The sequence below is a fragment of the Colias croceus genome, chromosome 18, assembly GCF_905220415.1.
Source record: "Colias croceus chromosome 18, ilColCroc2.1".
Taxonomy (NCBI): domain Eukaryota; kingdom Metazoa; phylum Arthropoda; class Insecta; order Lepidoptera; family Pieridae; genus Colias; species Colias croceus.
The window spans coordinates 7,504,946-7,520,411 of record NC_059554.1 but is presented as its reverse complement, the minus strand read 5'-3'; the positions used below and the strand labels follow the sequence as shown (position 1 = coordinate 7,520,411).

The window sequence follows — 15,466 nt, the reverse complement described above, 5'->3', positions numbered from 1 at the left end:
ATCAAGGAAAAAATTACACGACATTTTGTCTATAAACACAATTTTTTACTTGTTAAATACTATAAAAATCACAAAAAACACTCACCTGTCCCGGCATTTCCTTAGTATGTCCATCGGGTACATGGAACAGCACAAGCGGGGTCGCTTTACCAGTATGTGGTGATGGAGGTGATGGGGCCACATCAACACGGAAGAAACCGCGGCGTTGCAGTTGTATTATGTCTCCCACTTTTAGTTTGGCTAATTCTGGTTCGCCTATCATGGGGATTTCCCACTGTGGACAATATTTTAATTTAAAAAATTATATTTTACTAGCTTTCCGCCTGCGGCTTCGCCCGCGTTTTCAAAGAAAAACCCGCATAGTTCCCGTTCACGTGGGATTTCCGGGATAGAACCTAGCCTATATTACTCGTGGATAATGTAGCTTTCGAATGGTGAAAGAATTTTTAAAATCGGTCCAGTAGTTAATGAGCCTATTCATTACAATCAAACAAACAAAGTTTTCCTCTTTATAATATGTATTAGTGTAGATAAGCATTTGCTTGGTATAAAATAAAACGAAAATATCAAAACCAAAGTTTAATTTTCAAAAGACTTCCAAAAACTAAAGGATACAATGCTCTACAATGTTTTATGTTTGTTTCACGATATTTATGTATGTATCTAACTATATACATTTTTTTTTTCGGGAGTCTAAAAGATTGTAATATGAAACCGTTGTTGAGTTTTAAATATCTTTAGGAAGTCGAAAGGTATATTATTTCAACCTTGTAGTATGTACATACAGTAAAGTAGTCAATGAAACAAATTCACAGAAATTGAGTATTTGAATAAAAAAAAATTATTGATTTTTTTCATGTATTTTAAAACTTTATTATTAATAATATTGATATTTAATGCAAAAAATGCCCAAAAAAAATGTTTTTCAATTAATTATAAGCAATTAAAAATTGATGAAATTTAAATTAAAATCACGTGACTATAAACGCGCCATGACTGCCATAGATGTGACGTCAAAATGTTATAGTTGTACATCAGTTGTATACGTTTTTGAGTGAAAACTAACATTATGACGTCACACGCGTCCGGGTGACGCTTCGGGAGTTGTCGGTGTGTTTTCGGTACTGGATTCAAAGACTAATTTTATTTTGAAATAACTTTTGAATTATTGCAAAACTAAATTAAAAAAATAGTTTTGTTATAAAACTAATATATAATCTTTCCATTTAGCACAAAAATTTTTTTTATTCAAATACTCAATTAGCAATGTTTATAAACATAAGTACTTAAGTATAGCAATCGTGGTACTGGTAAAATGGGATTACAAAAAGTGTATGATGAAAACAAATAAATGTTTATCAATACTTTTTTTTATTGTGCAATCAAATAGAGATGGTTATGGGAAATCAGAGTTCTCAAAAATATTTTTTTTTGTTTTGGTTACTATAAATTACATTTAAAATGTTATCTTGAACAAATGTCACTATTATAAGGCATAGAAGCAAGGTACCATTATGAAAAACTAGGTTTCCGCCCGCGGCTTTGCCCGCGCAATCAAAGAAAAACCCGCATAGTTCCCGTACCCGTGGGATTTCCGGGATTGCGTCATTTTCCCGGGATAAAAAATAGTCTATGTCCTTTCTCGGGTATCAAAATATCTCCATACCAAATTTCATGAAAATTGGTTCAGTAGTTTAGGCGTGATTGAGTAACAGACAGATAGACACGAGTTACTTTCGCATTTATAATATTATATAGTATGGATTAAATAAAAAGAAATATATAATACTCTTCAAACATACCCTAGTCTGATGTCCAATAAACTGCTTAAAGTCCTCATCCTTTCCTAACAGTGGTTTGGATATAATATGGTCGAAGTACACACAGTACACTTCTACACGGGGCGATTTCTGCGAGTCCGCTAACCACGTGATCTTTAGCGTTTTCTTGTAATCCTTGTTGTCGAGGTTTGGTGTTCCATCCACACTGGTGACTTTGCCATCGGCAGATCTATGAAAAAAAAAATTATATTGAATTTATTGAATATTGGGTATTATTTAATTAGATTTCTTAGCAGACAGAAGATAAGTTAATTAAGAAAATATTGAAAAGTTATAAATACAACTTCTAATTCAGAGGTACATATTGAATAAAGAGAGCTCAATTTAAACTTAATTAATAACTATTGACTATTTCCTTCTTTTATTCCTTCAAAATCGTCAAATGTATTTTTTTACGATAAATACATATCAAAATCTTTTAAGCATAAATTACAGATATGCCAACACATATAAATTATATAGATAGATAGATAGATAGATAATACTTTATTGCACACACAAGATTTACATAAAACACAGAAAAATAACAAACAGATGCAAGTATGTACAAATGACGGCCTTATCGCTAGGCAGCGATCTCTTCCAGACTACCATTAATTTGAACAAGGAAAACACATTTAAAGGAGGTGGGTGAGCAAAAATTATTGCGTTGGAAAAAAAAATATTATTACACATTATTATATAGTCCTCAACCAAACGTATATTTTTCAAGAAAATCGTAAAATTCAAAACTCCATATCAAAATCCAACTCACTTATGAATCTTATCAATCATCACATTTCCATAATTGATAAACGTAGTATTCTCTCCCTCTTTCAGCGCTTGCGCATCCACTTGATCTATCAACAATTTAGACGAGACCCAAACTGTTTTGGAGCCTATATCTGGGTTCTTGGGGTGAAGGGCCACGGTCAAGGTGGAGTCGGATACTCCTTTGAGGTTGACCACTACTGGGTCTGCTTCTAGTGCTGTGTAGCGAGGGGCTATTGGATCTATCACCTAAAACAACAAGTTATTAAAAAATAATATAAATTAGTTATGTCAGCTGATATCGTAAGCTGATTGAGTGCAAAGAAATAATTTATATCAGTTTATGTGTTTTTAATTATTATTATTGAATTTGATCAAATTTGCACTATTGTCGTGTTTTTTTTAATAAAGAAATGAAATGCCACAATGCAATCCAACAAATCATAACATACTTATAAGGTAAGAATATGCTCCATGTATCAACAAGTGCAATGTAATTTAAATAAAAAATATGTTCAAAGTAATTTCACATAGATTACACATAGATTTCATATAGACACCTTTTTATTAATTGCCCATATCTTATCCCACTCCATGAACACGACTGAGCGGCTTGAGCCCTGCGCTTGAATGAACTGCCTCAAGCCTTCCACTGTCATGCCGCGACGTAACACGCCGCGTACTGTTGGCATGCGGGGATCGTCCCTATAAAAAGAACACACATTTAATCTTTTATATAACACTAGCTTTCCACCCGCGGCATCGCCCGCGCAGTCAAAGAAAAACCCGCATAGTTCCCGTTCCCGTGGGTTTTCCGGGATAAAACGTATCCTATGTCCTTTCTCAGGTATCAAAATATATCTATACCAAATTTCATGCAAATTGGTTCAGTAGTTAAGGCGTGATTAAGTAACAGACAAACAGACAGAGTTACTTTCGCATTTATAATATTAGTATGGATAAGTAAATCATAATTTATTATAGCCACAAAAATATCTAAAAAAATCCAGTAAAGCATTAAAAACGTGGGAACAGAAAATATAATCTGTAATATTTCATTTGAAAAAAAAAACAATCCTACGATTCTTTTTTTAATAATAAGTAACTGCTTGACTTACCATCCATCAACGAGTCCCTGCTCGACGAACCATGTTAATTTTCTCTTTGATAAAACTGTATTTGTCATGCTCAATCTGAAAACAACAAAGAATTATAAAAAAAATACACCCGTATCTGTTCATCCGTTTCTGAAATAAGCTTGAAAAAATCACAAATTAACAGACACATTGTTTGATTGATCGTTTACGCAGTTCTATTGCGATAATAATATAGGCTGCAATTTTTTTATTTCCTGCCTTAAAAAATTGTATAAAGTGCACAGATACCAACAATACAACATTTTTTAAATGAACAAGGCTAAGTCTGGAGAGGAAGGCGTCGATCGTCTCTAGCATAGGTATATTCCTAGTTGAGGCGATTGTCGTGTCTAAATTGTTTTGTATGTCTCAATAAACGATTTTTATTGTATTTATTTTTTTATTTTATTGAAAACATACCTGCTGTATTCCCAAATATAAGGTTTCCTCAGGCCGAGAGCATCTATAAACCAATAGAACTGTGGATCTCTGTCATGATACTCCATTGTTCTTAGCACGTGCGTCACGCCCTCTATGGAGTCTACTATTGGACACGCGAAATCGTATGTCGGGTATACCCTAAAAAAAAATTTAATATTAAAAACAAATACGTTATTGATGGTTAAATTTATAATAAAGTAATCTAGAAGAAATGAAGGTCATTTATTTGCAAAAAAAAGCTACATAGATAGGTAAAATAACGAGCGTGTAACAAACAAAAACTATTAACTCTCTGCCAAGTGCCAGCTTCTTTCAAGATTCGAAAAAGCAATACTTTTTCGAAGGTTTTAGATAAAATTGTAAGTATATTTTTTATATTAAGAAAACATAAACAAATAACACTTACTTATATTCGGTTCCAGTACGCGGATGCGGTTCGGGTTTACAACGGTAAATAGTTGGGTCACGGAGACAACCGTTCATCGACTGCATATCGATTTTGGCGCGAACACAGTTTTGTATACCAATGTTACTTCCTTTCTTCATTTCCTCCCATAGTTGCAGATTTTTTTCCACAGCTGCATGAACAGACACATGTTTTAATTTATTTTATAAATAATTATGTCTTTATTGTATTTTACAAACAATAAGTTGCACATGTTTTTTACTGTAATTTTGTTGTTTATGATTAGCTTTTTAACTTCGACTAAATTAATGTATTAAGACAGATGATATCAAAGTCTATAATTTAATTTTATTTACTACACATCAATACAAAAATCAATATTTATACAGGTAAGTACATACAATTATTCCTATTCTTGCTCTCCAATTTCTGATCCCTCTCGTTTTTCATCTGTTCAGCGGGTGTGTCATCTACAAATGCTTTGCCCTCCTTGATCAGCTTCTCACAGAGCTGAAGCATCAGGTCGAAGTACTGGGATGTGTGCGTGAACATGTCTGGTTTTATCTCCAACATCTTGACGTCTTCTAGAATAACCTTGAAAGATAGAAAATCAAATTAAATCAAATAATTTATTGCATACTAATACATTTTACATAATATTAGAAACTATGCAGGTATTGCAATACAATATTATATATTTAAATTACATTAATATTGTCACATACATATCAATTTTCCAATACACAGATTACAAATTAACCATAATAATAATATACAATTTAGATATGTCCGGGATTATACATTATAAATATTCGTAGATAACGATATAAGACGTAAATAAAAAAAAAGTTTACTCTATATTTGTTATAAAATTAATAGTAACACTTGTTTTTTTTTTAATAATGTAAATAATCAAAAATGTGTATGCAAGTCAACACCCCATAATTATATATCTTGTGTAAAAAAAATAACCATTAAAATACTGTAAAAATCGTAAAATTCACCTTTTCAAAATCAGCATTTTCTTTAGCCGGATTGGTATCATCAAATCTCATGATTAGTTTACCTTCAAATGCTTGTTGGTAATATTGGTTCAACAGAGCCGCCTTTGCATGGCCAATATGCAAATATCTGGGAACAATATAAATATTTCGATAAATTTGGTCAAATAATAAAAACGTAACATTGGTATAGGTATGGTAAGGTAAAGGTAAGTAATAAAAGTATTTTTTTTTTCAACATATTAAAAGATCTTGGAATATAGAGAAAAAAAAATTATGACTAAAATTAACTAAAATGTTCATAACAATATCACAAAAAAAGAAAAAAAACAATTATTTTATAGAATAATAAGAAAAACAAACAACAATTTCATTTAGTATTTCAGTATGCTTCATGAATTTTTATTTATTGTTCACTATTTTTCATGACAATTGAGTTATGTACTAATGAATTAGACCTTGGAAGAATTGTTGGACATGAAAATTAGTTTCCTTCATTAGTTCAGTTATAACATGTATGATGCAATTCACTACAACCTAAGCTTTGAGTTCTTGTATTTAAAAGTGTAAAGCTAGCTTGAGTTTTATGCATAATAATTGGATGTATACTTGCCAATCTTGGTTATTAAAGTCATCGCCAAATGTGTTGCCAGGCGTAAAAAGGGACAATAGTGCAAAACAATGCAGAACAGCTACTATCATATATAGTGATAAGATCCGATCTGCTTTAGAATCCAGTTTTTTCATAAAAGATCATTTCATTTATAAAAATTTCATATAAAATATTATTAAGTATTGAAACTTACCCAGATGCTTCAGGAGGGAAACGCACAACCACTTTTCCCATTTCAGCATGAGGCAGATCAATGAACTTGCCTTCTTGTTGCCGACTACCCGCTGCTTCCTTATTTGCTGGTGGAGACCTCCTATAAATATTATCAAGATAAATAATAATACTGATGAATGATGAAATTATGTGAAATTTATCATTTAAAATAAAGTTAATATTAACTTTTGCATCTTTTATTTTATAATTACAGTGTAAACTCTATATAACGTCACTTAAGGGACCGTGCATTTTTCGACGTTATAGAGAGTGGTCGTTAAATGGAAAGAAAGGGAAAATTGCATGATTGATCCCGAGACAGGAATATTATTTTGACATTGCCTATGAAACCATGTTATCATCACTTGATCAAGGTCTTCATATTGAGGTTTCTTCAATTTTTAGGCAGATCGTCCATCTTCTTCGGCATGCAGAATTTTTTATTTAACGTGTAACTAACGAAAGCCAAGTAGTTGAGGTGAACATGTGTAAGTTCATTCACACAACAAACAAACGACTGCATTACTTAGAATCTTCGGTATGTCAGTAAAAAAAAATGTACACAACTACATTTTCATTGATTTCGGCAACTTAGTCAGTACTTCCTAGTAATTGGTAATGTCTTATTGTGGTCGTTAATTAGAGTGAGCGTGATGCTATATGGAGTGTATTATTGTATAGACAACAATATAAACCAACCAAAGTCGAGAAATCTTGACGTTATACGGAGTTTGACGTTAAATGGAGTGTCGTTATATAGAGTTTACACTGTATTTATAAATAATTATATTTATAATGATATCACTGATTGTAGCCTGTTTTATTAATAAGAATCTGTGCTTACGCAATTCTTATTCCTTACTACAACAAACTAGCCAATATTTCTTAATTGGTAATGTTATAAAATTCTATATTTTGTCATTACAAATGGACATTTCAATCTAGCAACATTTAAAACTAGCTGCTCCGCGCGGTTTCACCCCTGTGGCTCCACTCCTGTTGGTCGTAGCGTGATGATATATAGCCTTCCTCGATAAATGAGCTATCTAACACCGAAAGAATTTTTCAAAATGGAGCAGTAGTTCCCGAGATAAGCTCGTTCAAACAAACAAAAAAAAACAAACAAACTCTTCAGCTTTATAATCCATACTAATATTATAAATGCGAAAGTAACTCTGTCTGTCTGTCTGTTACTCAATCACGCCTTAACTACTGAACCAATTTGCATGAAATTTGGTATAGAGATATTTTGGTACCCGAGAAAGGACATAGGCTACTTTTTACCCCGGGAAATAGGATAGGTTTAATCCCGGAAATCCCACGGGAACGGTTTTTCTTTGACTGCGCGGGCGAAGCTGCGGGTGGAAAGCTAGTATTAGTATAGATTTTACCTTGATGAAGTCTTAACAACATTTTGAAGGATCTCTGCAGGCAACTCCTTCAAAACCTTCTCAACACAAGGTTGGGCTTGGATAAGTTTCATCCACCTGATAATGTTGTTTGGAGGATTTGATTTTAATACTTCCTTAAACTTATTGGAAGCTGAAAATATATAAAGTAATTTTTATTTTGTTCTGTATGTGTATCAGTGAAGTGCTATAAAAGTGATAAAACAGTATTATTTGATGATAAGATAGGTCAGAAAATTTCAAAATTTTTACATAATGACAATCATGATTTATATTAAAACTAGTGGTCCGCCCCGGCTTCACCCGTGGTACCTACATATTTCGCAATAAAAGGTAGCCTATGGCCTTTCTCGGGTATCAAAATATCTCCAAACCAAATTTCATGCAAATTGGTTCAGTAGTTTAGGGGTGATTGAGTAACAGACAGACAGACAGAGTTACTTTCGCATTTATAATATTAGTATAGATTAAATCTTTGTTGGAAGTTAAATTGATTTGATATCCTTAATAATACTTACCATAAAGCACACTGAAGACAGCCAAATCAGAAACAGATAATGATTCCCCAACTAAGTATGTCAGAGGCCCAAGGGTTTTTTCTAAGTAATCCAAAGATTTCGGTATTTCTTCGTCAAGGATAAGGCTAAAAGATAACCAGTGATTCATGGTAACTCTCTGTAATGGACCGGCTGATTTATTAAACGTGTTTTCGAGTATTCTTATTAAGTCGTTGCTGGTGCCATATGCCAAAGCTTTGCTTGAATTGGGTAAGGTAATCGATGATTCCCCATTCCAAACAATCTCTACATTTCCAGCAGAAGACCTGTAGAGTTCAACCGCAAGCAGACCGCCTGGGAAATGGAATAAAAATAGATATAAAAGGTAACATTAATAAAATTATTAGAGAAACACATTTTGAATTAGAGTTAGCCTTACCTAAAGGCGGGTTGCTTTTACTACACACAACTTTCATGATGCAATAGTTTAAAAGTGTTATTTAAATCAATTTAATTGAATATTTCAACACAAAATCGTGCACACCGCACACAAAGACTACTATGTATATACGGACAACCGCACATGCCACACAACAGACGGCTGTCAGTGTCAGCTGCTGTCTGCTGATGTCACTTTTGACTTTTTGCCGAATGTCAAAACGTCAGAATGACCTTGAAAACACTCCATTCAACGTATCTCACTTATTTAAATATTTAATTAATATTATGTAGTTAAAAAACATAAATTTTACTTATAAAAATGCACAAAATATAATGCTTATTTCCTCACAAAATATATAACATTTATTAATTTATTTACTCTTTACATGCCTTGTTGATAAAGCAGAAAATCCAATTAATTCAAATAGAAACTAACCGCCGTGTAGAGGATCGTAAATAAAAGGAAGGCATTTTATTGGTCGATGTAGGTTTTCCGGTTTCCCAGTTTTCCATCAATATTTTTATTGAGATTATTTTGTGCCAAAAACGAACAACAATAAATTGTTTCGTAAGTTTTTATTTATTTGCAATATTCTATTCTAAATTTTACATTATGATACATATTATTTATTTATAAAATTAAGGCACGTAAGTTTGTCATACTAATTTCTTTACTTTTCTTTTAAATTAGAGGAATTTTACTCTCATAGAATCCCTTTGGTATAAAAATATTTTCTATATTCTTATAAGAAACTAGCTTTCCGCCCGCGGCTTCGCCCGCGTTTTCAAAGAAAAACCCGCATAGTTCCCGTTCCCGTGGGATTTCAGGGATAAAACCTAGCCTATGTTACTCGTGGATAATGTAGCTTTCGAATGGTGAAAGAATTTTTCAAATCTGCCAAGTAGTTTCGGAGCCTATTCAATTCATACAAACAAACAAACAAAAAATCAAACCTTTCCTCTTTATAATATTTGTATAGATTAATGAGATCTCATATATTCAATGATATGTAATTTATTTGAAGATGCAGCCCCCATACAATTTTAATGATTACAGGCATATTGCGTTTACTGAGCAGTTTTGAATACTATATTTTTATATAAATCATGAAACAATGAAGCGCCAAAACGTTCGTACGTTATCTCTTGTAGTGTGTACATTTACTTACTTGCTGATTGGTGCAGCAGTTTTTGATGCACTAGAATCTAAAACAGAAAGTAAGAGATGGGAGGTTTTATCCGGTAAGTGCCTGAATGTGCAACTAGTAGTTATACTACAACACAAATACATAGTACTGATAATTTTAATATAAATAAATGCAAAAGGCACACACGTATTCTTTAAGCACTTCATAGTGCAATAATTCACATAAAATTCCCAGTATGTGTTCTCTGATTGCATGTACTTTATAATTATTTATGGTATCTAATTAAGAATGAATTCTTTTCTAGACATGAAAAATGGCCTGGTACGGAAATACAATATAACACCTGAGGACTACCACATGATAGAAATAGTCATAATAGAGAATAAGCCGCACAAAGCTGGGCCACAGTGGAAGTTTGCGGGAGCATTTTATTTTGCGACTGTTGTGCTTGCCATGATTGGGTATGGCCACTCTACTCCTGTTACCGTTGGGGGAAAAGCATTCTGTATGGCTTATGCTATGGTGAGTGACACAATAAATGTAATATCCTGAGCTAATCCATACTATCCATACTAATATTATAAATGTGAAAATAACTCTGTCTGTCTGACTGTTACTCAATCACGCCTAAACTACTGAACCAATTTGCATGAAATTTGGTATGGAGATATCTTGATACCCGAGAAAGGACATAGGCTACTTTTTATTGCGAAATATGTACCATGGGCGAAGCCGGGGCGGACCGCTAGTGGTTGATAATTTTATATGCATAAAGATGTTTTATGACTCGGAATTGAGTCTTTATGCCACTAGACTACTATAATATGTGTGTACACAAAACAAACTATTTTATAGTTTATTATTAATAATTTACTTAAATTAATAATTTTAACAGCCAACAAAACTATTGAGGGTAGACCAGAACAATATTTTTTTATTTTTATGATAAAGCATATTCACAGCATAATTTACAGTTTGAATCTGTACAGACTGACAACTTGTATGTGAATATGATTAATGTAACATACTTAAATGATAATATAGAATAGCAATTTATTAAATAAGAAAAAAAAATCATATATTTTCAGGTTGGCATCCCGCTTGGTCTAGTTATGTTCCAAAGTATAGGTGAGAGGTTGAACAAATTTGCATCAGTCGTGATCAGACGAGCCAAGTGCTACTTAAGGTGCAATACCACGGAAGCTACAGAGATGAATCTGATGTTTGCTACTGGGATGTTGTCTTCTATTATTATTACTACAGGTAGGATTAGTTTGTAGGGTTGCCGAATGAAGTAAAACTTGTGCTTTAAAAAAATAATGTTAATTTAGAATTAGACTACAAAAAAAAAAAAAAAATTATTTTATTAGTAAACCTAGCAATAGGGTAGGCGACTCACTTGGTGGCTCAATACGAGCATACTGATGAGCAGTACATTTGCTAGCAATAGGCATGCTAGTTTTATATTGATACTAGCATGCTCATTAAGCAAACCTGTTTAGACGTGCCTGCGGCGCGGGTGGAAGAGGGCGTGCCCCCTTCCACCCGCGCCGCAGGTAGCATGCTCAAAAATCGCACGCCTGTTGATTTTTGAGCATGCTCGAAATAAGCATGCTTATTTTGAGCAAGGGCTTGGACACACGTGCTTGTAAGCAGCAAGTGCTCAGTTGAAGCATGCTCGTGCTTGAAATAAGCATGTGTAACTACCTTAAAGCTACTGTTACACATGCTCTAAAATAGCATGCTTAAAACCGTGCTATTGAGTATGCTCAATACGAGCATGCTGATGTGCAGTTTACATTTGCTAGCAATAGGCATGCTTGTTTTAAGTCTGCTCCTGAATAAGCATGCTCAAAGCAGACATTCAAATACACATGCCATTTTATAGCGTGCTTCGTCGCCCCAGCGAGACATTTTGCGTGAAATTGTGCACGCGCACTTCACTTGTTGCGACCGACTGATCGATACTAGCATGCTCAATAAGCAAACCTGTTTAGACGTGCTTGAAGCACGCCCCCTTCCACCCGCGCCGCAAGTAGCATGCTCAAAAATCGCACGCCTGTTGATTTTTGAGCATGCTCGAAATAAGCATGCTTATTTTGAGCAAGGGCTTTGACACACGTGCTTGTAAGCAGCAAGTGCTCGGTTGAAGCATGCGGCGTGCTTGAAATAAGCATGTGTAACAGTACCTATACTCTATGCAACTTTCTCCTGTCTTATGACTACTTTTTTTAATCTATCAATATTGTTTATTTATCTAATAATTTGATATATTTTTTCTATACTACTAATAGCATAATTCTGTTATTTAGGTGCAGCAGTATTTTCAAGATACGAAGGATGGAGTTACTTTGACAGTTTCTATTATTGCTTTGTAACATTGACTACTATTGGCTTTGGCGATTATGTTGCATTGCAGGTATATTTCATTCATTTTTTATTTACATGATTTCCTTGCTCCATACGACATATTATCTCTATCTTCGTTACTTTTGATTGGGTAAATATAAATTATACCTTTAAATTACACACCTGTGTATTGTGTAATTTATGATTTTTTTATTATGTAGTAGGGATAATGTCAGCCTATAGTAGTAGTTTTATATAGTAGTTCTGGGAATAGGCCATAAACTATACACCTATACCTAGCTATACAACTTTGACAGGTCAGCTATTATATTATTATAAATAATTTTTTTTTTCAGAATGACCAAGCTTTAACAAGCAAGCCAGGCTATGTGGCATTGAGTTTGGTTTTCATCCTATTTGGACTGGCTGTTGTTGCTGCCAGTATTAATTTATTAGTCTTAAGGTTTATGACAATGTGAGTGTTACCAGTTACAAGTTTTTGATAAAAATATTGCCATATAATGTTTTTTTTTAACCGACTTCATTATTGTATGATAAAAATCGTGTTAATTTATTGTACTTCTTTCAAGTGTTCATTATAAAAATTCCAGGCAAGCAGAGGAGAGCGCTCGAGATGAAGACAAAGATGGCTCGAAAACAGTTCTGCCTATTGATGGCCACATTATAGCAAGTCGACAGAGATCTCACGATGATCAGGCTTCGGTAAGAATTTTATGGCAGTTCAGACAATATTCACAATTTGATACTATTTGATGTAAATTTATTACACATAATTTGTCGTATTTTTCTGACTTATGAAGAAACCAATCATATACGCAAGCTGTGATGCCAGTTTTTTTACTATATAATCTATACTAATATTATTAAGCTGAAGAGTTAGTTTGTTTGAACGCGTTAATCTCAGGAACTACTGGTCCGATTTGAAAAATTCTTTTAGTGTTAGATAGCCCATTTATCAAGGAAGTTTATAGGCTATATATCATCACCCTAAGATCAACAGGAGCGGAGCAATGCGGGTGAAATCGCGGGGCGCAGCTAGTTATAAATACGCGATTTGCACAATAACCTGGGAACCTGGTGGCTGAGGCGTTATGTCGATGGGTGTGGGTTCGATCCGTGCTACTGATAAATAACTACAAAAATTACGTAAAATTAAACAACAATTTTTATAGCTACGTAATATTGTATTCACTTAACCTAACACTAATTCCAGCCTATTCCCATAATTTTACCATTTACAGCATTCTTTGTCCTTAACAATTCTATGTATTGTGCACAGGTGTGTTCGTGCAACTGCCTCGGCAACAAGACGTGCGAGAGTGGCGCACTGCTGCCGCCGACCGTGCGCTCGCACCGCTTGCTGCTCGAGCGCTCGCTCTCCACTGAGCTCATTGAGCGCGCTTCTGTGTAGGTTGCTATGGCAACCGGTGCGTGCGACGCGTTGCTATGGTAACCACGGTAGAGGGATATGCGCATCATCTTGCTATGGTAACCGCGTTGCCTGCTCGTGCGCTCGCTCTCCACTGAGCTCATCGAGCGCGCTTCTGTGTAGGTTGCTATAGTGACGGTTATATGCAACACGTTGTCATGGTAACCGCGTTGCCTGCTCGTGCGCTCGCTCTCCACTGAGCTTATCGTGCGCGCTTCTGTGTAGGTTGCCATGGTAACCACGGTGAATGCTTCTTGTGCGGGCACGGCTGTGTGCTTCTGTTTAGGCGGTTGCTATGGTGACCGGTGTGCGCGCGACACGTTGCCATGGTTACCGCGGTGATCGTGACCTGTGCGGGTGCGCACATTTATTACAATTATTTAGTGCCAAAAATATATTGATATCAACAATTATTATGCACATGAAAAAATATAAGTAAATACTGCACTATTTGTTCAAAAGCGAAACGAAAACGTTGCTTTTGAAAATAAAGCTATAGGTTTATAACTTATAAGTGCATCAAGGACATAAAATATAAGAATTACTAGTCATTTAGAAATAAGGATAACTTTTATATCAACTTTGATATTCAAACAAGTAGTTGTGATATAAGTGAACTTAGTATTAGTACTATGTGTTCAATCATTCAATGTGCCATTACTCATGTCTTCTGATATACCTACTTATTAATTAATATTGTACTTCCATTAAGATGCCAAATTTATTTACTCTTTACTCGACTTCCGTATTGTTTAATATAATGTTATTTATTATTAAAATTACTGTTATGTATTTGTTCAAATTTAAGGCGCACAAAAATTACACACACACAAAAGGTTATAGCAAAATATTTCGGAAAATTTTTGCCAACAAACCCACAGAGCAAACCTGCTGTCTCTGTGCGACAAGATTAAATTGTTTACTATTAATCTTTATGTAACTGTGATGAAAATTAACTTGATCTCAATGTGTCAAATGCTCAAAATATCAGTATTATTGATAAATATTATTTTTACAATTTTTATGTTAACTATTTATTTATAGTTAGCCGTTAGGTATAACTTATATTGTAATAGAGTTGCCAACAACAATAATTGTAATAATATGACCATGACACCGTTTTAAATAATGTTTAATGTTTATTAATTCAGATGGATAACTTATTTTATTATTCGAGTTATAGATCGTGGAAGCAAATCTCTATGATCCATACTGCTCAACTGCCCTGTTATTAAAAATAAAAAATTTGTAATACCGGGTTGGTAACTCTACTTTTATATTTGTTGTTAATTACTCATATGACAAACATACAATTTAGTTACCTATATAATATAATAAAGGTTATTAAATACTTTGTCGTGTTATTTTACCATATTAATACCTAAGCGTCTTACAAAGCTGGCATTTTCATATGGTCAAACATTAGTTATTCAACAAGACTTTATACTTTATGGCATTCAAATGCTTTATAAATATAAATTTATAAAGCATAGAAAAAATTCTATCACGAGGCGGGACTCGAACCCACGAATTTTTCTATTCTTTATAAATTTATGTAAGACTTCGTACTTCAAAATATGATGAAAAAACCCTAATAAAACTGAAGATTTTGTTTGTTTATTTATTTATTTGAATGCGCTAATCTCAGGAACTACAGGACAGCTTTAAAATTCTCTTACCGTTGAATAAAATAAAATATGATTCCTGCGTGCTATAGGCTATGTAATATGTACGTAGGTACCACGGGCGAAGCCGGGGATAATGTCAACTG

At 33.7% G+C, this 15,466-nt stretch overlaps 2 protein-coding genes across 3 annotated transcripts in view; one reads left to right on the top strand and one right to left on the bottom strand.

Moving 5' to 3' along the window:
- LOC123699878 (bifunctional glutamate/proline--tRNA ligase) overlaps positions 1–8,909 on the bottom strand; it is a 30,165-nt gene extending 21,256 nt beyond the window's left edge. The window contains exons 1-14 of the mRNA XM_045646927.1: positions 8,892–8,909; positions 8,747–8,857; positions 8,329–8,661; positions 7,793–7,943; positions 6,382–6,501; positions 5,579–5,705; positions 4,976–5,168; positions 4,575–4,746; positions 4,148–4,306; positions 3,710–3,784; positions 3,152–3,296; positions 2,596–2,840; positions 1,803–2,010; positions 86–274 (exon numbers count right to left, since the gene is read on the bottom strand). Of these exons, the coding sequence (XP_045502883.1) occupies positions 86–274; positions 1,803–2,010; positions 2,596–2,840; positions 3,152–3,296; positions 3,710–3,784; positions 4,148–4,306; positions 4,575–4,746; positions 4,976–5,168; positions 5,579–5,705; positions 6,382–6,501; positions 7,793–7,943; positions 8,329–8,661; positions 8,747–8,783 (2,154 nt within the window). The 5' untranslated portion in view covers positions 8,784–8,857; positions 8,892–8,909. The remainder of the gene's footprint in view (positions 1–85; positions 275–1,802; positions 2,011–2,595; positions 2,841–3,151; positions 3,297–3,709; positions 3,785–4,147; positions 4,307–4,574; positions 4,747–4,975; positions 5,169–5,578; positions 5,706–6,381; positions 6,502–7,792; positions 7,944–8,328; positions 8,662–8,746; positions 8,858–8,891) is intronic.
- A 326-nt stretch (positions 8,910–9,235) lies between these two features.
- On the top strand, positions 9,236–14,238 carry LOC123699672 (two pore potassium channel protein sup-9). 2 transcript variants are annotated; one of them, XM_045646676.1, is made up of 8 exons: positions 9,236–9,316; positions 9,806–9,990; positions 10,201–10,418; positions 10,985–11,159; positions 12,209–12,315; positions 12,602–12,720; positions 12,857–12,968; positions 13,546–14,238. In XM_045646676.1, exons 2-8 carry the CDS (start codon positions 9,864–9,866, stop codon positions 13,675–13,677), a joined length of 990 nt encoding a protein of 329 aa, XP_045502632.1. In that variant the 5' UTR covers positions 9,236–9,316; positions 9,806–9,863; the 3' UTR covers positions 13,678–14,238. The 2 variants fall into 2 exon arrangements, with proteins under 2 accessions (XP_045502632.1, XP_045502633.1); XM_045646677.1 differs by lacking the exon at positions 9,236–9,316 and adding an exon at positions 9,378–9,396.
- The last annotated feature ends 1,228 nt before the right edge of the window (positions 14,239–15,466 follow it).

What these genes read in the sequence shown, in the direction of transcription:
- LOC123699672 (XM_045646676.1), top strand. Translation starts at nt 9,864, where the DNA reads ATGAAGCGCCAAAACGTTCGTACGTTATCTCTTGTAGTGTGTACATTT. An exon ending in GTCTTAAGGTTTATGACAAT is followed by an intron (nt 12,721 to 12,856) that starts GTGAGTGTTACC and finishes TAAAAATTCCAG; the next exon opens with GCAAGCAGAGGAGAGCGCTC. An exon ending in CTCACGATGATCAGGCTTCG is followed by an intron (nt 12,969 to 13,545) that starts GTAAGAATTTTA and finishes TATTGTGCACAG; the next exon opens with GTGTGTTCGTGCAACTGCCT.